Genomic DNA, 24,955 nt, shown 5'->3' with positions numbered 1-24,955 from the left:
ATGCTGTTTTTGCCATGCCTAGCTTTAAATCTATTATATAAAACAGCAAAACAGCCTTTTTATGGGAGAAACTTCATTTAGATGTACGATAAGAGAGCACATTACTATTGTACGCAGTAACTAAAAACACTGTTTTCCTACTTCCTACGTCAAAAATGAAGGAGATAAATAGAGCTAAGAAAGAGTCAGCATAGTGAAGCCACACAGCAACACGTGGTTAGATAATATGCAAGGCTTCAAATTCGGTGCTGCTGCTCTCAGCGTGACACAAACGAAACATTAGTACTTGACCATACAAACAAAAACATTTAAAAGCATTTAGAAAATCTTTTCTGTAGGGAATAAAAAAAAAAAAACAGATTCCAATAAATTAGTAATTCATTTTCCTATTTTTTAAATCTGTAATGAGGATTCTATTACATTCCATGTGTCTGAGACAGTTTTATTTTTAATCATGTCCCCTGTATGTCTTGATGGATGCCAGTCAAAAGAATAAAACTTTTTAAAAGAGTATGCATGGAAGTCTGCTGCTTAGGTACAGATTAGAGTATACCTAGTCAATACAAACAAGTGCAATTTTCTGAATAAAAGACCCGAAATGCATGACTTTTATGGCTTCAAATTTGGAAAGTCAATCATGCATTTGTCTATGCAGTATTTTATTGTTATTTCTAATCCAGGCTTTTTAATGTTCAGAGAAAATGCAAAAGCTATTGTCATGGTTTCAGCTGGGATAGAGTTAACTTTCTTGCTAGCAGGTGGTGGAGTGCTGTGCTTTGGATTTGGGATGAGAAACAATGATGATAGGGCACCAAAGTTTTTGTTTGTTGCTAAGCTCTCAAGGCCTTTTCTGCTCCTCACACCAGCCTGCCAACCAGTAGGTTGAGTGGGGCACAAGAATTTGAGAGGAGACACAGCCAGGACCCCAACCGACCAAAGGGATATTCCATGCCATATGACGTCATACTCATTATATAAAGCTGAGGGAAGAAGAAGGAAAGGGGGGACATTCAGAGCGATGGCATTTATCTTCCCCAGTAACTGTTACGTGTGATGGATCCCTGCTTTCCTGCAGATGGCTGAACACCTGCCAGCTGATGGGAAGCAATGAACAAATTCCTTGTTTTGCTTTGCTTGCTTGCGCGGCTTTTGCTCTACCTATTACACTGTCTTTATCTCAACCCACGAGTTTTTCTCACTTTTACCCTTCTGATTCTCTCCCCCAGCACAACTGAGGGGAGTGAGCGAGTGGCTACTGGCTGGGGTTAAACCACAACAGCTATAAAACCCCCACACCTTTAATGAACAGTCACAATAGCAAGTTTATCCATCTTTCTAAAAGGCTCAGTGGGAGCTGCACTAGAATAGCTTGTGTAGTCTGAAGCACTCCTAATTCTATCTAAAAAACAGGTGGCAACTTCTCCATTAAAAAATAATCTGGATTTGTACACCTTATTTGTTCAATTAGGGTATAAGCTTTCTTTCCCATGTTGCTATGACATTTCATACTAGAAAAAAAAAAAAGCTACTTAGCACACAAAAAGGCATGACCCAGACACCATCAGATTGCGAAAGGCAGTGTGGGGACATCTAACCCACAAAGACACATCACTGTGATGGGAATAGGAAAGAATTTCTGGAAATGTATAGAACTAACCCTTGGGATTTTAGAACCGCAGATTTGATCCTGATATAAAAGAAATCCCAAGCAGGCTTTAAGATGCAATGTGACCCACTGAAGTAGCTATCAAGGACCTAAAACCATTTTGGCTTAAGGCTCAAATACAAGAGAAATAATCTAATTAACCAGATTTGAAATAATGGGTTGTGTTCTTAACTGTATAGTCATTTCTCTTATAATTTTGGGTAAGGATGAAACCTGATAACCAGTAGACTGCTTCCATGCTAATATTCCCAAGTCAGACAGCTTCCTCATGTCACCACTTGTAAAATAGCAATAGCATTTCCCTGTACCTCAAAGTAGTATTGCATAAGTAAGTTCATGAATGCATGCACTGAAACACAGCCCAGAGTTATGGACTGAGAAAACTCATTAGTAGACAACAGTTGCTGGATGGAGGTGGGTGCTTTGAACTAGATTCCAGAATTGTTCCATTTTTACACGGAAAACCAGGTCTCAAACAGGATCACTTCCCATGCGGTTCGGAGCTCAGCTGCAAGCTATGCCAAGACCACCAAGGGCAGGAAAGAATCACTTATCCCAGTGTCAGCACCAAATTCTGTCTAGGGCACAAGAGCAATGTCAGAAGCTGCACAATTCCATCCCTTACCTTATCCACCCTAAGGCTCTAAGCCAATGCAACAGCTGACCAGCAAAGGCCGGAATGTGGGAAATCTGAAGTGGAAACAAGATTTTATCTCTTCCTAAAGCTCTCTTCTAAATGAATAATGCCTCAGTTTTTAAGGGGTTATCAATCCTAGCCATACAAGGGCAAGTTACTCTTCAACGGATATAAGCACATTGGTGTGGAGTGCTGAGAACCAGAGTAAGCCTATAAAAATTATTTTCACAGCACTGTTTCTTTTTCAGCCCAATATTCCTCTTTAGCAAAACAATGTATTTAAAATGGCCCTGTGGTACCACAGGATGGCTGGTCTCTTGTCTGTTGCAGACATCAGGTGCAAGTGTAAATAAGGATTATACAAATGGGAGGTCGTTAAAAGTCTGGTAATGCTAATTTGGCATGACACCCCTAATGGGTTATATCTTCACACTTCAGTTATCTAATCACCTAAATTCTTTTAACAAATTTACATTTCATCTTATACATGGAGATTCAAATTGACTTGTTTAATTCTCCCTCCACCCAAACTGTACCCATACTCAGTTCATCTTATATATTAAATATCATAATCTACTACATAATAAACTACATATACACACAGATCATACAATTGGACATGCCTATATACTTAAGCATGCAAAACTTCCCCTGTCTCTAAATGTCTGAATTTTTCACAAACTTTTCAGATCTCAGGAGAATCACAAATACATGTATGCATCATCAAAAATAGCATCTCAGCTTGAAATACACCTTGTTGGTAGGATAATTCCATTTTCTAAGAGAAGTGAAAGGGAATAAAGTGACTTTTAAATCAATAATTTAAATGTTACATTTCAATCAATTTCCACAGTCATGTTTTACAACTTTGTTTTCCTGTTTAGTACAAAAGTTAATCTGAAAAGTTGTTCACTTTTCCTTGTTTGTTCAGGAAAAGTAACAACACAAGGAAAAATAGCTTTACATCGTTCGCATCTTCTACATAACACTGAGATTTTATTTTACATGGAAGGTTTAATGTTCCAGTTAGAACATTCCACTTGCAGAGACTTTCATCTTCCTAGCTCAGAGTCCTCATGAACTAAATGTGAACTAAAGAAATGTAGCAAAACCCCACCTGGATTATATTAAGATAAAGCTGAAGGCACTGATACGGTAACTGCACTTGCACGTGCAACAAAGAACCATATTTAATTAGAGAAGTGGCTGCCTAACAGAGCCAACTCTTGATATTAACATGCTACTATGAAATCAAGATATTCTTGTGTGTTTTAATAGGATAACACACTTTTCTAAACAAAGTGTGCCAAAGGGATGCTTATTTTGTTTTTGCTTATTAAAGGATGCAGAACAGAACCCAGTAGAGCAAATATAGTTCTTTATTTTCCTCAGGCAGACCTGAAGTAATTACACAGAAGTCAGCTGAATTATGCAATAGTTATATATCGGCTTCTGAAATAGATTTTGAACTGACCAGTTGGTCCAAAAAAGCACCGAAGTACACACAGATAGAAGAAAGCACACGCTTAAAAGATTGCCCGAATTCTTTGCAGACTCTTTCCTCAACTGGGAGCTTACATCGTAACTTTAAATGGCAGCAAGAAAAGCTGAATGACTTCAGGAACACCAGAAAGGTTCACTTCTTTCAAAATGCTATTTTTAACAAGCTCATCAGATATAGAACAGCCAGGTGTGACCATTAGCTCCTACATAACTACATGTATACAAAATGAGAGAAAGGGGTTGTTTTCTGATTGATTAGATCCTTCACGATAATATATTTTTCTATCAGCAATAGTTTAAATACAAATTGGCAATTTCTTAATCCATTTTCTATAGATTTTTAAAATATCCTTGAGTAGATAGTAGGCTTGTTCTTTTATCCTATTCCATGAGGAGGAATTCAAATAGCAGTGAAGTAATGTGTTAGTGTGATACAAAGGGTGGTAAGATACTTTATTTTTTAAAAATGTGTGTCCATGAGGAAGACAGGGGAGGAAAGGGAGAGAGGGAAGACACGAGTACATTTTACTTCCAGTGGAAGCTGACAAGTATAACAGAACTTTTACATGTTAAGATTCACTGGGGTGCTGTTAAAGACATGAAAAACAATTTCTAGCAACTGGAAGTATTAAGAAAATACCAGCTTTGGCACAAGGAATACTGACAAAGGAAGGAAAAAAGCCCAAGAAGAACCATAGCTATGTTAATAACTAACCCCATTTGCTCATTCATTTATTATCACCACCAATGTTTTGGGACTTTTTCATTAGCCACGTATACATAAGATGCTTTTCATAACTTTCTGGAAGGCTGCTACCCCTCTCTTCCATTATATTCCTTTTCTGAAAGTCCCGCTGTTAGCAGTAATTAGAACTTAGTATTTATGGCAAGACTGAGGTAGTCGGGATAGCCAACATATACTGGTTTAATTTTATCAAAATATAACATTTTTTACCATGAACAACAACAGAAAAAAACCTGCCCAGTTCCTGCGTTTGTCCTACAGCCCATCACCGCTGTTCTGTGTTCTCGTCTAACACGCACATCCGCTTCCCAGTTCATTATCTCGATACTCCCAGTTTCATCCTCCCCAACTCTTAGTTGGACACCTACAGACTGTTTCAACTAACATATATGCTTAGAGTCATGCCAAACCACATTGCAGCTACCTGCTCACCAGGACACTAGTCTAATCTCAGTCATCTATATAGTCGCTAATTTCCATATTTTTTTAAATGCATGGAGGAATGGAGGCATCTTACTCCTTCAAACAAACAGGAACCAGCCAGTTGGACTTGCTGCAAGTCCTTAGGTGGGGAACACAGATATGCAGATAATCAATGCAGGCCTTACTTCCCAGGGTGGCCTGGTAGGTTAAGTCTAGATGGGTTAGATGGACTGAGGCACTAGCAAGACTTCACACCTGGAGATGTCCTTGAGCTGACCACTACAGGTGATCATTACTGATCACCTTTCACTGTCTGTAACCAAATTTGATGGCAGAAGACAGTAAAAAGGTCACTTGAGCTATATCATTTTGGGTTTACACAGGCACCCATCCTTGTTTCAGCAAAAAGAAACATTTGGTTTATGCAGGTAATAGCTGCAGCCTGACTTTTATGATGCAAACCGCAGATAAGTTAAAAATAAGCATGAACAGGATTGAAAAAGGCACAATACAGAACCAGTCTTGCACAAATACTCATGGAGACATGTAGGAGCACGAAACTTATTACAGTGTCCAAGGTGGCAGCTACCCTCTCCTTTTCTACAATGTACAGAAATCTTCTGAGTCTTAAAATACACAATACTACACAAAGGCAAAGCTGCAGACTCTTCACAAGCTAGATGTACAAAGGACAAGGAACAATGCACTGAAATTTAATTATTTGAGATGAACTTTCCCTAGTAATTCCCTTCTCAATTTCACAAAAACACAAGTATAGCTTTATTTTTAAAGAACATCTTTAGAACGCATTAAAAGAAGGCATAATTATATTTTGATCATCTGGTATGTGCTCAGGGGCTACAATTCTGCACTTGAAGGCTGAGTGCCATTTAACATCTTGTGATGACCACACCCAAACAACAAAAAAAGGCCTTCTTTCTGAGCTGTAAGTTGGCCATCCTATGGGAAAAAACAGCAGCACATCTCCAACACCTTGTAATGCAGATGATAGTACAAAACCTTATCCCATCTCACCAGACCGCTACCAGTATTTCTAATATTCAGGCTCATTTACAGCTTTACTTTGCAATCCCTTCACTCCCAGTGTTTAGCACACTTATAAGCATACACGGTGCTGCTTCGGGCTCTAAACTACAGTGGAACACGATGGAATGAAATAAGCTTCTCGTCTCAGTTGCTCTTGCTCCTAGAAAGTATTTGTTTATCTAGAGCCAATCGCTGCTCCCGTATCTATGTAATGACTTCCTCATAGCGCTCAGAGATTACCCACACCGCTGATCACTTTATTACTTCAGAATGAATGTTTATTTACTTTAGTGCAGCAGTAACATGCAGGGATAAAGCTTGTCACAGCTGGGCAAACTCACCATATTCCTTACGCAGGTGGTCTGGAATGTGAGGCTCGTAACCTTCCTTCTCAGGGACCTCCACAAATTCATCTTCATCCTCGTCGTCGTCATCATCGTCATCCGAGGCTTTCATCTACAGAGAGATTTTTGTTTTGTTTTGTTTTTTAATGTGAAGACCGCTTTTCATTTCCCTTCACATTGAAAATATTTCACAGACATCTTGATAGCCCTACTAAGACTGCTCTATGTCAAAAGTATTTCCCTAATTATGTATTTAATCTTTATCTAAGATTAGGCCTTTGCTTAACATTTTATCTCTAAAGCCATACTCTATCCTAAGGGTTTCTTTAAAGCCCCTTTTATCCATTAGAACACACACAGTTGGTGAAGTCTGAGAAAGTGTGAAGCTATAAAATAAGGCCAAAAAAAATCTTAAAATAACACCAAGATTTCGACTTAATGAGCAAATTATAGCCTTATCTCTTCTCCTTTGTTTGATTTTACTCATTTAGCTGCACCCAAATAGTCTGTGGCACATTAAATAGTATCAAAAATTGTTTAAGAGCTCAAAACCAAAGCAGGCAAACAGGAAGGGAAGCTGATGGACTGGCAAGCTAATAGTGACCAAAGTAAGAATATTCAGATCTGTATACTACAATGTTTCACTGTGTTTCTTCACAGCACCATTAAAAATAATTTGATACATTCTTTGCTTAACTAATTCGGTACATCCATACCATTAGACTGCACACATTACTATGGTCAAGACCAACAAAATGGGATTTTTAAAATGTGCACTTGGTCTATACTGCAGTCTGAAATTGCATAGCTATGACTAGCTGAAAAATAAAAATGGAGTTCCTACCAACTAACCAGGGTAATTAATTCACAGAAGTGGCTTCCTATGTATCATTTCAGCTAGCTACTACTTTATATGTGCCAGCAAGTCTCTATGTTTTTTTTTTTATTTTTCCTAAGCTTGTTCCGCACCTGAAAATGAATTTTTCTTCTTTACTACACATAAGCTAAAAGAATCTGTGCCACCTCAGACATGGCCTGTACTATTAGAACTTTAAAATAGCAAATGCCAACTACCCTAAAAAGGCAGCAATGATGGAGGTTTTATGCTTTATTTCCTTTGCCCACCTTGGGAGCCACCTAATTCTTAACAACATAATTAGCACATTATTGTACGTTTGCCATGCACTTTTACAAGTCTAGGAAATAATAAGGGGTATCCACTAAAACCAGCCTTACCACAGGCTATCGCTTTTTAAAACTTCACTGCAGCAAACCAAAGCAAGAGATAAGGAATGGCACAATTTTTACTATTTTCAGCCGTGTTCTTCACTTCTCTTACTGCACCTGATATTCATATCAACTACTCATTGTTGCAAGCACAGGAGGATACTGCAGGTTTTGCCTGCAGCAGAATTTTCCCAATTTAATTCACTACTCTAATCTCATGTCACAGCTGCACAGCTGAGTTCCTTTAAATCATACATATACTCTGAAGCCAAAAAAACCTAGAAACCAATCTTGGTTTACTGAATGTAGTTGAAAATTTAAAAGAAATAATAAATTAAAAAAAAAAATCAGCATTTCTTTTTGGTCAGTATTACTTGTAAGCTGGACTGAACTCATTTCTCTTAAAGAATATTAATTGTCTTTAAGGTCCTTTCCAACCTAAACCATTCTATGATTCTATGATTCTATGATATAATGAATGAATGATGCAAGTTAGAAATACGATTCTTCCCTTTGTTTAAAAAGCTGCAGTTCCAGTAAAAAAAAAGAGAAAAGATTTACTGTCCTGAAGAATAGAGTAGATTTACTACTTCATTCTTACCAGAGAACACCTAATTAGTCCTCATTTTTAAATAAAGTCTCAGCATAATCATGCTTGAAAGTACCCTGCTGCCAAAGATAGGTAACAACCACAACGTAGTCTTTTCAGTCCAATTATCACTACTTTGAGAGTTGCCAACCTTCAGGCTACGCTGGTGGACCCTGCACGCTAGTTTACTTTTTGTTTCTCACTACAATCATTCTTCCTCATCTAAAAGAAAGAAGCAATGCAGGCCCTACCTGGCATGGCCAAGACAGATGCACGCTGAACGTGATCTCTGCAGCAGAAACAAAAATAGAGTTCTAATGCAAAGAAAGGGTCCAATATTCTACCACTAATCACAAACTCACAAAGGCACTAGACATGAAAGAAGCACGTCTGTGTTAAACTGCAACTTTTAGGAGGACCTTCCCGATGTCCTTTAGAAAGAAAAACATAATCAGGTTTTGCACTCTGCACAATAGAAGATGGCTAGAGATTGAAGAGAAGTTAGTTTGCTTATGTTTTGTTTCCAAAATTCTCCTGGTGGTGTCATCCCCCTTTTATTTGTTAGGGGCAATGTAATTGAATTAGGAAATAACACCCACTCCTACTTCTCCACCTAGAAGCAGGGCAACATCTTATTTTCCATACTGAGGTTTCATTTCTCATTTAGCTATTAAAAAAAGATTTCACCAAGCTAAAACTTGCCATGGATGATCTTAGTCTACAGCTTTGTGCCATAATGTAAAAGCTGACTAACTTTCATATTATAAAACAGGGAAAGCAAATTCAGTGTATTTCTGCAGTTTTTACTCATAAGTTGTCTGTAAGCAAAATAAACAGCAACAGGTTTAAGGAACTGAGAAACAATGTCAAACTATTAAGAGAAAGAAAACTCAGTTCAGAGTGATCAATTAACTTAAATCGCCAAATTATACCCAAAGTATCCGTGGGTATAATACAAGCACTCACGGGCACAACATATCTGAGAGGACTAGAAAGAATTCAGAAGAGTACTATCTTTAACCGAAATTTCTCCTAATGTGTTCACACGCTGGTGGGAGGCACGTAGCTCTCTGTACGTTAATATACTAAAATTCAGCGGGCTTCACTAATCCTCAACTTGAAAACTGCATTAGAAGTAACTTTGCTGTATTACCTGCATGGTCTAAAACTTTAAAGCACGTGAAAAGCCTGACAGAGAAAAGGCATAATCAGATGCAAATTCACTTTGTTTAGGTACAATCCATGAACTGTGCATTCAAGTACTATAGAAAACATTAATCATAGGAAACTGTAATTTTTGTTATCAGTCTAACACTAATCAAAAGGGAAACCTGTCACTACCGCTGACCTGTGAAACGTCCCAATTATACTCTTCGGAAATGACAGGAGCACTTAACTTCCTCACTGAGTAAATGACGACGATCAATCAAGTTTGAATAACAATGAGCCACGGAGCTGAAAATTATTTTTTGTATAGAATCTACCCAGGAATTTATGAAAGGTGAAAAGCAACCCAAGGTTTTAGGGGCATTATGGCTTTCAGCTAGTGCAGCGCATATCAAACACTAAACAGAATTTATGTGTTTTAATTTTCTAAAAGGTAGATGTGGACTTGGTGCTACAATGCATAACATATAATGCCAGATTTTAAATATGGGGGTCATTTTCATAAAATATTATGCTTATTGTTCACACCCTTGAATTTCCCTGGGGTCTTCTATTAAATTTAGATTTCCTGTAAAAAAAAATTTAACTGTTTAGCTAACTATAAGGAATTAAGACCCCTTTTCCCTTCAAGCAGACATAAAGTCTTTATTTTGATATAATCTTTAACAAGATAAATAAGTTATCTTTCTACTTTAAAATATTAAAGTCATCGCTGGTGGAAATTCAAAAAGTTGCACAGTAGTAGTACGTAGTTATATCTCAAATTACTTTATTCCAGTGGTACTTCATTAGAACCTTTCCATTTATGCTGTTTCTTCCCATTCCCTTCCTACACAAAGTAGGAGCTCATGGGCAACATTATTAGTCGGGAAAGTATCTTTTGTTTTAATTCCACTTTTCAAATATGAAGAAAGCTCCAAAGCAAGCTCTACAGATGCAGTATGAAAGTTCAGCCACCTATTATCTACTTTTCCACTACAGATTAATTTTTTTAATTGACTGAAAAAGTTTAAAATCAACAATCCACAATTAAATCAGATGAAATAAATATCCAAGACAACATTTTGAGTGGCAGAATTAGTAAATTATAGCCCTTTAGGAATGAGTGGTTAGGTACTTGCAAACAAGAAAAATGAGACTGTGATAAAAACAAGCAATATGCCATTTCTAGTATGCCATATCCGAAGGGAAGTAAAATTTAAACTCAAGTGATAAATACTACAATGTAAAGCTTTTCTGGTAGTGTACAGAATTAAATATCTCTAAAGTAGTCATGCAACTGCTTGTTTCTCAATAACTTGTCAAAGAACGTGGGAAAAAAGGTTCTGTTCTCAAATTTATTCTAATTATCAGCTGACGCGAGGGAAGTCACTAACACAGTTTGGCAGTCTTATCAGAGACGAAGGCTCAACTACCTTCTCTGTGTCACTAGAGGATGATCCAGCTGAAGGGAGACCAGATTCCCAGACATCAGAGGCTACTTGCACCACCACTACTGTTCAAGTTGCACAGAGAAAAGAAGTTTTTCTGCTCAGTGTTAATCTGCTCTTATTTATGAATAAATAAATAAATGAATCATGCATGGCAAAACTATGTGTTGGGCTTTTTTAACGTGGTAGTATTCCTGACTAGATATCTCACTGTGAGAGGAAACAGGATTTAGCTAGACAATTCCCAGATTCTTGGGCTGAATTTATTTGCCCATGAGAATACAGTTATTAAAAAAAAGGACAGAAAATATACATGCGTCATTTTCATTATAATCAGAACAAAAGCTCCTCAATTTTCCTGATTTTCATTAAAAACTTTAAATAGTGATGACTTTTCCAGCTAGATGAGTGCAATCAAACCATTTGCTCCCTAACTCATTAAAAAAACTTGAAAAAACATGTTTCCTTATCAATCTCCATCTTCTTAAAAATACTGAAAACAAATATTGGATGCTAGTATGTTACACTTTTGAGTCAACACTCCAAGAGCCTCCAGCTGTTAGTGTAGCTTAGTGCAACCGCAGCTCCAGTTAAACGCCTTGCTCATCCATCCCAACCAGTAATAAATGAACAGAACACTCCACCCACCAAACACTTGGAAAGATGTAAAGAAAAGCCTTTGGTCCTTTTCCCAGTTTTATACAAATTGATTGCTACATTCCGTTAAGAGGATTTAAAAACCTGAGCCTCTGCAATCATAATTAAAGCAAGCAATAAAATGACTGAAATATACAATGCAATCAGTTTATAGGACTAGATGTACAGCGTTTACTAATTATTTCAGAAAAAGAAGGAAGAGAAAAAATAGCACATGAAATCATATCTCCTTACTAAAACACCCCTCGCAAACTACAGCTGGGACCATTAAATAAATTTTGCATGGTCTAATTAACTTGGTTTGCAATCTCAATTACTTTTCACCGAAGAAATCACTTTTGTTCAGTTTTATGTGTGTCTGTTTCCCTTTTTAAAAAAAAAAAATGATGTAAGGCATCCTCAGACAAGTGAACTCTAAACTTCATTTGTCTTTCAGCAGGCTTGATGGCTATGCATTTAAAAACCCATTCTATCTTATAAACTAAAAATTAAATGTACTCAGCTGTGATGGTCGTCATTGCATCTGCTATTTATATGCTAATACCCTCACTGGAAGATCTTGCAAATTATTCCACCATGCCAATATCTCATGTGCATCTACTCAAAGCCAACTAAATATTTTTCTAGAGGCAGAAGATTTTGGTTAGGAAACCAGAATATTTATCGACATAGAACCTAGTTAAAGGGGCAACCTTAAGCAAATACATTTTTCTCTTCAACTGCAACACAAAACACGCTTCAGTCATCTTAAATGAAATTTGGGGATACTCTATGTAAGCAAACACTGACTGGGTAAAAATAATTTCTTCAGTGCCAATAATAGAAACTGAATAGTCAGTGTATCTTACATGTAAGGACTTTTACAAGTTCCTCCTTTTCCATCCTTTTAGATTATCCAACACAGGGTGAAAAGGAAATAAAAGCTGGCATTTTGACAGATTTCAGAACCGTGCTTGAGTTTTCTTGTGTGCAAACACAAGGAAAACATAAACTACTAAAAGAGCTATATTTATAGGAACCTCCCACACACACTCCCTCCCCTTCCTCTGTGATTTGAGCATAAATTCAAACCCAGATGACTGCAAATTAGATATGTGGTCCAGACAAATCACATTTTATGCTTAGCAGTAAAAGTATCACTGTTCATTCTCTTTGTAGTTGCTCAACAGAACATAGGCTACTTGGCTGGTCTGACTTTTTAGGAATGCACTTTTCACACTATTTCATAATTTCCAGAAGTTAGTAAAAATGCTTAAAGGGTTCCAGCCCAACAGTTAGCCTAAGTACAATGCTGGCGAACCAGCGTACCTTGATCCAAATTGCTTTAGCAATATAAACCACCCAATGAACCAGTTTTTCCTTAAAGCAACGTACACTAGCCAGAGTCTTGGAGTACTGTCGCAGTCCTGGAAATGCAAGCATAAGGCTTACTCAAGACTCGTGCCAAAGCCCTCTCCATCCCACCCAGTGATACACAGAGCTTGGACCTTTGCATTAGAAAGTCGTCAGTGGTGAGGCGTGTAGCCCAAAACTTGTATCACTGCGTTACTAGCTACTGCATCTCTGGACCTTAGCAGGCCCAAGGTCCCAGATAAGCTTGGAAAGGATTTTAATAAAAAGCAGCAAAAATGTACTCAAACGGACCAATTGTTCTTAAGGCACAAGACAGTTCAAAAAACCTTGGATCTTAATGAATCATTGTTCAGAAGAAATTAATATGTCCAATATATCTAATGGACTATCACGTGCATTTACAGTTTCACAGAAGACAGCAAATAAAGGTAGTCTGGAAAATTGGTGCATTTAACCAAATTATTATCTTGGCAAGATATTGCAAGGCAAGTTTAGTACTTCTTTAGCAGTAACCACTCAAGATATATCCTCAGATGTATTTTCATACCTCACTTCTTGGGCTCTTACCATCCACCAAAATCAGCAGTACTTGGTTGCATAAGTATTCTTAAGCCTTAAGAAAGTATATTAAAAAGGCAAAGCTCTCCTGCATAATCCAAATTTTTCATAAAATAAATACCACATTCAGGGGAGGTGTAGCAGTTTTAATTTAAACTACCAAAGATCTCCAAGTCTAACAATGCCTTTCCTTTCCATGCATCCCAGGCAGCTAAAACAGAAGTCTGCTACCCTTCATTATTAAAACTAATAAAAGTTCCCCAATATGAAAAGAAAAAAATTGAATCCTACAAAATTTATGCTGACCACCTACATTTGATACCTATATTTAATTTGTATTATCAAAAGTGACTGTAGTGTTAGTCCCTTAAATGTCTTGGTGTAGTATTTATACAACAGTAAATATTACATCTTACTTTTAGAAGTATAGGAATGTACTTCTTCCATGCAGTTACTGTACATACTTCAGGCACTGCATCTTATTACACAGTAAAAAAGAATACATTTTAATAGTAGTACCTGGTATGTTTTTTTCATCCAGTTTTTAATTCACATTGGGAGATAAGCTAATCATAATCACTCCATCAATTTGAGTCCTCTGATTAAAGCAAAGACTGACCTTTATAATTGGATCTGCATTACCTGAGTTTATTCAGTTACTGAAAGGGACAGTCTCACTATCTGAGCTTAATGCTCAGATATCTTCTGTACAGAAATCTTCTCTGGATTAGGTTCCAGCCAGTTCAGGTCCCTGCTGCTATAGGAGCTCTGTCACTGGTACAAGGGAGGCACTGAGAATCATCAGGGAAGGAAATAAAGATAGGACTATCCCTTTTATTTGCTGCTCGTGTTTAGATCATCTTTAGGCCAACCATAAAATAACTACCTAAATGTATAAGCTGCTTCCCTGTTCAGGTCCCACAAGCGGTACAACAGCAACCTGTACACAAAACCTGCCCGCTAAGAAGTAGATTTGGTAACTACCTAATGCACTAAGAAATACCTGCTAGAATTTAGTTTTTGATGTTTCAGGAATTGTAGAATGGATTAAATATTTTTAACAAAAGAAGAGGCCAGCATAAAATAGTGTTGCACAAATTACCTGTGCCTTGAAAACCAAACTTGGTTTCTTCTTAACTTGTGGATAACTATGAGTAAGGAAACTCCATAAAGTGCCTACTCAAGTTTCCAATTTATCTTAACATAAAAGGAAAGATTTGCAGGTTCAAAGACTGAGGTGTGATGCAACCAGCAAAGCTACAAGCCAAGTGATGTGAAATGAGTCCACGCTCAGCTAGGAACGTACCCAGAGCAGAGTTCCCAAAATGTTTCCCATTCCCAAAAGCAGAGAGAAAACCCTAATTCTTGTTACTCAAGAAGAAAGCAGCTGTCATATAGCCACTATTAAGGTTACAAGCGTTACGCTGAACAGCCACTATACCTGAACTACCGCTCCCTTCTTTCTGAACTAAGCATTTTCCTCTACATGGTGTTTGCTGCACACCAGTCCAGATGAAATTGTTTAAAGCCATTGTTTAAGAGTGTAGTGAGGTCCATTTCTGGAGCAAAAAGTTGTTTTATGGTCTGATAACCCAAAGGTCAACCAAAAATACCTCTTTCTTTCCCCCTCCACAGAGAAGTCTTTAGGTTTTCCAGCACTTTTCAGCTAGCCCAAGTTATCTATGAGAGACAAACAGTATTCCTATGACCCTTTGAAATATTTTCAATTATTTAATTTCTTTACATTTCAAAGGCCTTTACATGATAAAAGCTAAATTTTGGAGCTGAGGGGGAGAAAAAATTCTCATTACTAGTAATTTTCTTTATGAAATTTTAGGAAATGTGATTTCCATCTAAAATGTGATACAACAAAATTCCCATTAGCATGCATTTGTGCAAAAAAGTCCTACTGCATTTGATGGATTACGACCTATCACTTCGACCAGATCAAACTCATGCTACTAAAACTTTGTATCCACCACCATATGTTCCTGTCTCATGATATAGTCTGTACGCACGTATACTGTAAAATAAGTAACTACATTGCAGTTTACTTCAGCGATCAATGTTTATGAATACATCCGAACTACACATTTGTTAAAAGTTATTCCAGATGCTGTATTTTTAACAGATAAATACACACCTCAATTAAATAAACCTAATTTATTACAGGCAACAAGTCACCATAATATCCTGTGCAAGACACGCATAACCTTACATATATTCCTGACTGTGGATTGTCCTGGACTTGGACTGAGAACATAAAGGTGAACTATTCTTAGCTCGGTGGGCCCATGACACTTCCGGTCATCAAGGAAGGGATGCAACGTATAAACGGGCCCGTGACCGAGGGGTGGATTTAACCATGGACGCTATTGCGCAGGTTACCCACGACTGTGAAACATGTGCTGAAATCAAGCAAGCTAAACGGTTAAAGCCTTTGTGGTATGGGGGACGATGGCTGAAATATAAGTATGGGGAAGCTTGGCAAATTGATTACATCACACTCCCTCAAACTCGCAAGGGTAAGCGCTATGTGCTTACAATGGTGGAAGCAAGCACCGGAGGGTTGGAAACCTATGCCATACCTCATGCCACTGCCCAGAATACCATCCTGGGCCTTGAGAAGCAAGTCTTGTGGCAACATGGCACTCCAGAAAGAATTGAGTTAGACAATAGGACTCATTTTAAAAATAATGTTTTAAGTAATTGGGCAAAAGAACATGGCATAGAGTGGATATATCATATCCCCTATCACGCACCAGCTTCTGGGAAGATTGAGCGATACAATGGACTCTTATAAACCACCCTAAAAGCTATAGGAGGTGGAACCTTTAAAAATTGGGACAAGCATTTAGAGCAAGCCACCTGGTTAGTTAACACCAGGGGACCCATAAATCAAGCTGGTCCTGCTCAATCAGACCTTTTACATACTGTAGAAGGGGATAAAGTCCCTGTGGTGCATGAAAGGAATTTGTTAGGGAAAACCGTTTGGGTTTTTCCTGCTTCAGGCAAAAGCAAACCCATTCGGGAGACTGTTTTTGCCCAAGGACCTGGATGTACTTGGTGGGTGATGTTGAAGGATGGAGAAGTTCAATGCATACCTCAAGGGAATTTAACCCTTGGTGAGAATACTCAATCCTGAGCAGTATGATGCTGATCAATACACAATACTAACAGTGTTCAATAAGTGTTTTTCAGAGTAATACAGTGGTGATGAAACCTGAGCTAGCTTCATCAAGTGGCGTCCAGCAAGCTCTTCAAGATGAACATGCTACCCATGGGCACGAACCATCTTTCCTGCCCTGAGATGAGATCCTGCAATCATGAACTAAATGGACTTAAACTTTTGTATATAAACATAAATCATAGATGAGAGATCTACATGTATCCATATTATATATATGTGTGTGTAGATTTGATAGATAAAAGTAATAGTAATCTGAGCAAGATGCAAATGGTACGGAATAAGGGTGGAATGTCCTGGTTTGAGGCAAAACAGAACCAATTTTGTTCAGTAACTTCGCTTCTTAGCTGGGCCTCTTCTAACTACTGAAATTAACTGCATATTGTGCAGACAGTGTTCACTCTCTCAGAGTGATAAGACCAATTGTTTATAGGTGATGCCCAGGCATGGGATGCAGAGAGGCTCTTGCTACTTATTGCTATAACCCCCAAGGCCAACCAACTATGTTATTTGCCCCGTTGGAGGGTCAGAAGCGGAAAAGCATAGTGGGGTCCCACCTGCGGGGAGGAGCGGACAGGACAGGTGACCCAGAACTGACCAACAGGGTATTCCATCCCATCTGCCTCATGCTCAGTATAAAAGCTGAGGGATCAAAGGGTCGGCTCTCTTCCTTCAATGGCCGACATCTGAAGAGGACTCTGTTCGTCTGCCTGTGACCCCGATCCTGAATCCAGAACCGGAATCCAGTTCCTGTCTGTCACTGAGTCCAGCCTGGGACTGCCCCAGTGCCAGCCAGTGACGTGACTGTCATCTCAGGAGCTTGATACAGTTTTGTATATTTTTCATTATTTCTTTTTATTTTATTATTAATATTTCATTAAAGTAGTTTAGTTCCTTCTAAACTCATAAGTCTCTTTTTCCTCCTCTGCCTCCCTCTTTGAAGAGGGGTAGAGGGGAGCATCTGTCGGTCCCATCTGGGGTCCCTCAGGTAGTGGATTTTGGCCTAAATCACGACATGGATTTCAGGCACAAAGATATCATTAGATGTGAATATATTTACCTTGATATTACTGCATTAACTAAATGTAAATGCTTTAGTATGTGTTTCAAGCCTGAAAATTTTCTTCCCTTTCCATTTTTATAAATACACATTTAGCAATGTACCTTTATGAACCTGACAAATATATTCAATTCACTTCAATATACTGTTTCCCATTGTAAGGTAGGATGGATAAAAAAAAGGAAGAAAATTTATACCTACTACCTAAAGAGTACACACTACTCAGTATTCATAGATGAATCAAGGGAGATGACCCTTCGGCCTGAAAAACTTAAATACTTAACATAAGGGTTAACTTGATGATAGAGACATCCTACTTTATTTTACACTCTATTAGAAGAGCTCCAAATTGCATTGTGCGACCTGCGAATCAGATAGGGATCAGAGGTCGTCACAGTGACAACTTTAAGAATTCATGGCTAGATCTGCATAACAAGATATTTTTAATAACTTTGTAACAGCAGCAGGCTGCATAGCCAGTGCAAAGCATAAAATATACCACAGCAACATTCAGCCCTAAAAAAAGAAAACAATCACCCCAAAACATCACACCAGCTGATTAGATGCTTTAACATGAGAGTACTGTTTTCAGGGTTAATTTTACAATGTTGTGTTTTATATCAGTCCTACATCCTGATAAGACTTAAAAAACCTGAAAAGCTCTTTTAGCTGAAAAGCTATTATGATGAGACATTTCACGGACAGAAATAATTATCATATGATGGTTAACATGGGGGAGGAGGGAAGAGGAAGCATAAGCATCTGTATGACTTATTTAATATTTTGTGTTTACTTTTACAGTTATGGTTGACCTGGCATTTTTGAGAAATATTAGCTAGACAAAATAAATATTATAAAATAATAATTATAAATAAAATGTTGCCTGGGCTACTACTTTGACCATACAAACATTATTAAACTTTATTTATTCTGAACACATTACATGCTAATGGCATATACAATCCCATAAAAGACATCATTAGGTGTAATGCTGATTTAATTATCAAATATTCATATTTTTCTCTTAAGTTTTAGAAAACATTAACAATCAATATCAAGTTACTATTCAAATCTCAACATTAAATGGTTCTGGTTTTCAAAGTGCAACTTTGTTAAGAATTAGGGTTTTTGTTTGTGTGCAATTTAAAAGCATCACCTGGGGAAAAGACTTGTTTTACAAAGACATCTCTCCTGCTCCTTGGTCTGAGTATGTATTAGCAGATCTGGGTTCAGGCATGGTGAGGGATCACTAAGGACAATTACTCACCCCCCAGAAACAACTTTTCTAAAATGAAGAAAAGAGGGGAAAAAAAGGAGGATGTGACTACAAGAAGCTGTTGCAGAAAGCAGTCAGCTGGACTGGATTCTCTATGGCTACAGAAAGCAGCAGAAAGAGAAAATAATACAGCCTTTGCTTTTGATCTAAAACTCAAGTGTGACTTTTATTTTTTAAAGCAGGCACTAACTTAACTAAAAGACAGACTTAAAAAAGAGCTGATTATAAAGCTACAAAATGATTAGGTAGAAATAACTCATTAGCATTGATAAAATGCCAAGCTGTAGCTGAAGATACAGAAACGGAATCGGCAATAGTCTTGCAGCCAAGTAATTGGTAGTGTTCTTGGCTTAATTCATTACATATTAAAATGTTGATCTTTTTATGTATTAAAATATTTTAAGACTAAATTATGACCAGCAAATATTTAACCTGTAAATATAATTTGTAACAATTTTCTGACATTATTCTTTCAGAAAAAAAATCTGACTTGTATTGCAGTAAGATTTGGGGATCAGATCAGGTTCTGGACAACACAAGGACAGCCTTCTCCAAATCTAATTATTAACGGCATTATTGAATTTAACCAGATGTTTCACATGGATAAAATTAAGTACACGAATAAATCAAGATCCAAGCGCACGCTTAGATTTGACAGAAGATAAGGAAAGGTGAAACAAAAAGTAATGAAGACAGTTAATGAAAAACTATATATCCCTGGTTGTTAATATAACTTGAAATTAAAAATTCAAGGTGTAATAGGCCTGTTAAACGATCACTCTGCTGACAGACAAATGAGAGGGATGTTTCTCACATCATATTGCCTACTAGCTTATATCTGCCCAAGTTTTAACCAGCCTGAGTAGTAAACCTTTTATGTAATTACCTTTGGGAATTCATAAGAGATAAATATACTCTCAGTGTACAAAACATAGCTAATGAGCTACATTTCTATTAACAGTGTGAGGACTTCAAATATTATCCTGATGGATAATCTTTTACGGAAATGATGTAAATGAAAGGTAGTGTGCATGATTTAAAATACAGTACACACTTGTCCTCTCACAACTTTCAAAACTGCAAGATCATTTGCATCTAATCTGCTGCAAATCATACATTAAACAATAAAAAAATAAAATCTAGTATTTTAAGAAAAGGAAGGACACATTAACAAATGAAATTATTTCCAACCAGTAAAAAATATTTTAAGAGAACATTTTAGCCATAAGTAAGTTATTCCTACAAAAGAATGAAACCTCTGGAAACAGGAATTTCTACTTAAACACCAATCTCAGCCAATAATTACAATTGTACTTCTACAATAATTCATCCAAATAGAGTCAAGAATTAACTCAAACTGTTTCTGGTGTATTGCTGTTGTAGTAAGTTTACCTGAAAACACAGACTGAGATGATGGCTGGCTTTGGATAAAGAGAAAAACGTTGAGCATGCAGTGTGCACTCCCTCTACTGGGCACTGAAATTATCCTGAGCAGGCAATCAGAGAAAAGGGGATTTGTCCAAGCATCCAGGTACCAAGAAATAAAAGCCTTTTTACAGCTTCTGCCCTCCTTTCCTAGATTCAGCTAAAACTCAGATTCACAGAAAAATGGATTTCAAAACTCTTGTTTACACTCCAAAATACATTTCCTCTCAGAAACTGACACCCGATTCACACCTCAAACAAATATTTAACTACAATGAACTTAATTTCTATAAGCACACAAAAACTCATTTGCCTTTGACCAACACAGGTCTGGGCAGCTGGGATGCATTAATGTTTATAAAATCTGCTGCAAGGGATTTGTTTGTAGAAAGCCAAAGGATAACCTTTGTTGTTCTTTTCCCTCTCCTCCCACAGCTCCTGAGAGTTAAGTGTAGAAAGGTGCCATAGCCTACTTGTGTTGGCAGGGTTTAAGTGTCACATAAAAATGATGGCATTCCTTTTAATTAAGGTTTTCTGATGGTTTGAGTTCTTCACTATCATGGAGGAGGAAAGAAAGAGGTAGTTATATCTCATGTCACTATAAACCATTTTAAGTCAAAGTGTTTCACTGCATAAAGTTCTGTGCTTTCCTTCCAGTAACTTTGTATAAGAGAATTTCTGTAAACCGAAGTCTCCTGTACTTTGCAAAGCAGCAAGGCTTTTACATTTTTCAGTAAAGATAAGGCAAAAAAACTTCAGAGAAAATAATTTGTGCTAATTTTCTAACACGCTTTAATTGCCTAAGGATTCTGCCTTGCAGACACATGTTCCACGATCCAGAAAATGAAGCGAGAAACAATGGTAAGCATGGAGATAACAGTGAGGATTGCCAAAAGCACACACCTTCATGCACCAAATGTCTGTCAAGACAGGCCAGGTAACCACCAGCTTCTTCCTCTCAATATCATTTATATCCAGCTACATTGCTGGTATATTCATATTGAACCAGAGCATCAAGAATTACCACAATTATACATGCCTTACTTTCATCTCACCTATGCGCAAGTGTAACTGCTCAGCTAACAACAGTACTAACAGTATGTGGCAACGGTAAGGGAGTCTAGGACCTTCCTTCTTTTAAGTGGCAATTTAAATCTCTACAGCATCGAAAGGTATAGTAGAGTTTATAGTAACGGGTCTCTTCCAGTTTCACTGTACAATCTCTCACTAAAACTTTACCTGTATCAACTTTCTTGATTTCCATTTGAGGGTGAGTAAAGCCTTTCCTCCCCCTCATTGGACAGAACAGAAGGAAAGCACAGAACAGAACAGAACAGGTGAAGAGTGGGGAAACCAGAGACCGCAGAAGCACAGAGAGTGAGCACAAAGAAAAACCAGAAAGTCTGAGAAGACTAGGCAAACCAAAGTCCCCAGCCAAGTTTCCAAGTCCCTATCATTCTGGTTTATATTTGCTGATAAAATAAAACTACTTTCTGCCTGAAGGTAAGGCTTGCCTGTGGTGCAGGATCATAATTACACTTGAAATGAGCAAGTACACAAACAATTCACCTTTATGTTCTCCAGCTAACAATATATGTACCTCAGATTGCAGTCACTAGCTGCCAGGAAAAGTGCTATCATATCCAAATGTAGAGATGTCACAGATCAACTACAAGCTAGACAATTTACACGGCACCCTCCGCACTCAGTCACTTTATTTACTCTCTCTCTCTGCGCTTACTAAATGCTCCCCTTCATTTCTAGGTGTGCTCATCTCTACATATGAACAGGTACAGCACTCACTGACTCCACGTGCTAACAAATAACATCCACAATACACTGAGGTCTGTCGGGACAGGATGGCTGTGAGCCAGTGCTTTGAAGGACAGACTATCAGTACTTCTTCCCTTGGATCTAAAGATAGAGAGGATAGCAAGACTTTGGCATGGCAGGAACTCTAGCTCCTTTAACATGCAGACCTACAGACAGGAGCAACAATACATAACACAAGTAGCAATGCTGAATTAAAGAGGAGCTGTGTGTAGCATCTCATATGCTGACATGTAAATATTTGGCAGATGGGGATTTAATAATCACAGTCTAAGAGATTCTGTTTATTTTCTTCTATCAGACACTCATTTCACTGTGTTTTTATGTTTCAACAAAGTCATTTGACATGCAACTAAAACATAATTTATACTGTTTTCTTCTGCAGTACAAAGCTACCTATGTTGAGGTTATAAATTTAAAGTAACTCGGCACTAACACTAAATTTGGGTATCTTTTACTGGAGAAAACCCCTAGGAATAATTATGTATTGCTTCTGATGCTTAAGTTAATACCTCAATCTGCACTGCTTCACTTTGAACATATTCTTTGTGAGCACTGCTATGTATTTTACTTTTTTTTTTCTCCTTCTAACAATGGAATTTATTAGCTTTCAAACCTTATATAGATAGCATTGATCAATCTCCCGAAGTGGTAACAATACCACTTTAAACACACACACACACGAAAATCAAAGCTTGAATGTCCTTTATATCTTGCAAGAAATATAGCAACCAATATTCCATGCAGAGGTGCAGCAAATGAAGTCCTGTCAAGCAAATGGCAGGAATGACAGCAGATGTCTGGATTCCTTCATAGCTGGTTGCATAAAGGTAGCACACATATTTCACTGGAGAAAAAAAACCCTCTGACAAGACAGTCTTTCAGTACTTTTCATCCAGAGTTGGCATTTTTGACTGGTGTGCTACATCAGTAGGTATTAAGATGATGAACCAGATTAATCTTGATAAAGTTTCATTTGCACAATGAAAGCAAAGTTTACAAGATTCAGTCATGGCTAAACAAGGCTACCACAATTTAGCCTAAGATATAGTGTCCAGATCAAGTTCTTACAATCTAGTCATAAACCAGATTCCTCTCTGGACCCTGACTCAAACCACTTATTTTTATGTCAAGCTATACAGTAATTTTGTTTGATCGCAGCCAATGGAAATAAGTATTATGCAGCTCTGCTTTTTAGCTGCATAAAAAAGCCATAGATTCATTTTTGGATCCGAAAAAAGTATTTGATCTTTCAGCTTCTGTTTATTAACAAGTTCTACCTATTTCACAAAAACTGTCATAAGTAGCTAATCTTTGTGAAATATTTTCACATTTTAAAGCTTTATATAACAACTAATTCTCTTAAGATATCCTCAATCATATTACATGCTCACTAGACAGAGTAAAGGCTCCAAAGCAGACACTACTTTCCTGAATTGTGAGACACTAGCACAGTTTGGCAAGTCACAAAAGATCAGGAGTAATAAATACAGTGTTTACTCAGAAATATGCACAAAAGAAGCTGAGGACATAGTGTTACACATGAAGAAACTAAGAGCAAATAAAATATGAACTTAACCACTTCTCTATCCTAAACAACAACAGTGCTGCCTTACATGGTTTTGTCTAATAATCAGGCCCCGGCATACTACACAGGTGTTTAGTGCACTTTCCTTGAGTGAAGCTACAACCAGCTGAATTATCATACTTTTCAATAAAACTTGTGTTGAAAAGTTTCCCAGATTAAGTCTTAAGAGAAAGTTCATTTTTTGTATACAAGCTAAGCATTACTAATGGTCCCCTCTAGTATAACAGAATTTTAAGAAACTCACCACTTTTCTTTTTCTTGCTTTAAAGGAAATGTTCATTTCCTTGTATTTCTTCATAGCAGTCTCCAATTTATTCTTGAGATCAATGGCACTTCTTAGCCGATCATCATTTATTCCTGCTCTGGTAAATAACTGCAAAGCAAGAAATCAACATTCTTATTCTTTTTTCTAGACATCTGAGTCACAAAACATTTTCAGTTTTCCTTCAGAATTAATGAAACAACATTGTCACAAATTCCATTATTTTATAAGTAACAATCAGTGAGGCCACATCTTTTCCTATCTAGAATATAAAAGCTAATAGCAACTACTAAAGACAAACAAAGAATGAACAGCTGGTATAAACATCTCCTGAGAGTGTCCCACAGGCCAAATTCCATGCATTAGGCTCCTGAGCAGTAATATCAATTGTCAGAAAGGCCATATTGTTTTTCTGATACAGACATGTCTGACAAAAACAAGTGTGTTTTACCTTAACCCTTTATGAATAAGTCCCATTTTACTCTATTCTTAAAAAAAAAAAAAAAAAAAAAGTACAACTGTAGGTAGCATACCTAATGCTAAGAGCCATCAAACAAGTTATGTAGCTCCTGTAGTCTCCTTTTGTCCACCACTACTGGACTAGAAATCTTTTCTATTTATACCAATGTTTCTTCAACCTTAATTTCCTTTTTGCTCATGATCCCTCAAGATTTATGTACCCCATTTCTTCTCTACCTTTTTATTTAAAAAAATGAAAAAAATCATCTCTTTATCCTACCTGAATCCAGGACTGCACAGAAGGCCAGAACTTATTTCTGAGGAGTTTGTGAGCATCCATGACATTGTTTATTATGGCAGTATTATCTTCATTCTCGTGCACTTTTATATCTGCTCAAAACAGGGGAAAAAAGAGTTAGTGCACAATGTTTATAGTATCTTCACTACAGGAGCTAAAGAAGGCTAGCGGAAGAAGTAGACATGAATCTTTCTAAAATATTTGATCACTTCAGGGAAAGTTAC

General features: G+C 37.3%; 1 protein-coding gene across 2 annotated transcripts in view; it reads right to left on the bottom strand.

Moving 5' to 3' along the window:
* UVSSA (UV stimulated scaffold protein A) overlaps positions 1–24,955 on the bottom strand; it is a 61,000-nt gene that overhangs the window by 27,991 nt on the left and 8,054 nt on the right. For both annotated transcript variants that reach the window (XM_082482904.1, XM_082482905.1), the window contains exons 5-7: positions 24,714–24,823; positions 23,957–24,085; positions 6,363–6,477 (exon numbers count right to left, since the gene is read on the bottom strand). In XM_082482904.1, the coding sequence (XP_082339030.1) occupies positions 6,363–6,477; positions 23,957–24,085; positions 24,714–24,823 (354 nt within the window). The remainder of the gene's footprint in view (positions 1–6,362; positions 6,478–23,956; positions 24,086–24,713; positions 24,824–24,955) is intronic.

Source organism: Vanellus vanellus (assembly GCF_965231255.1).
Source record: "Vanellus vanellus genome assembly, chromosome: 4".
Taxonomy (NCBI): domain Eukaryota; kingdom Metazoa; phylum Chordata; class Aves; order Charadriiformes; family Charadriidae; genus Vanellus; species Vanellus vanellus.
The sequence above is the reverse complement of the archived record's forward strand: the minus strand, read 5'-3'. Positions and strand labels throughout refer to the sequence as shown.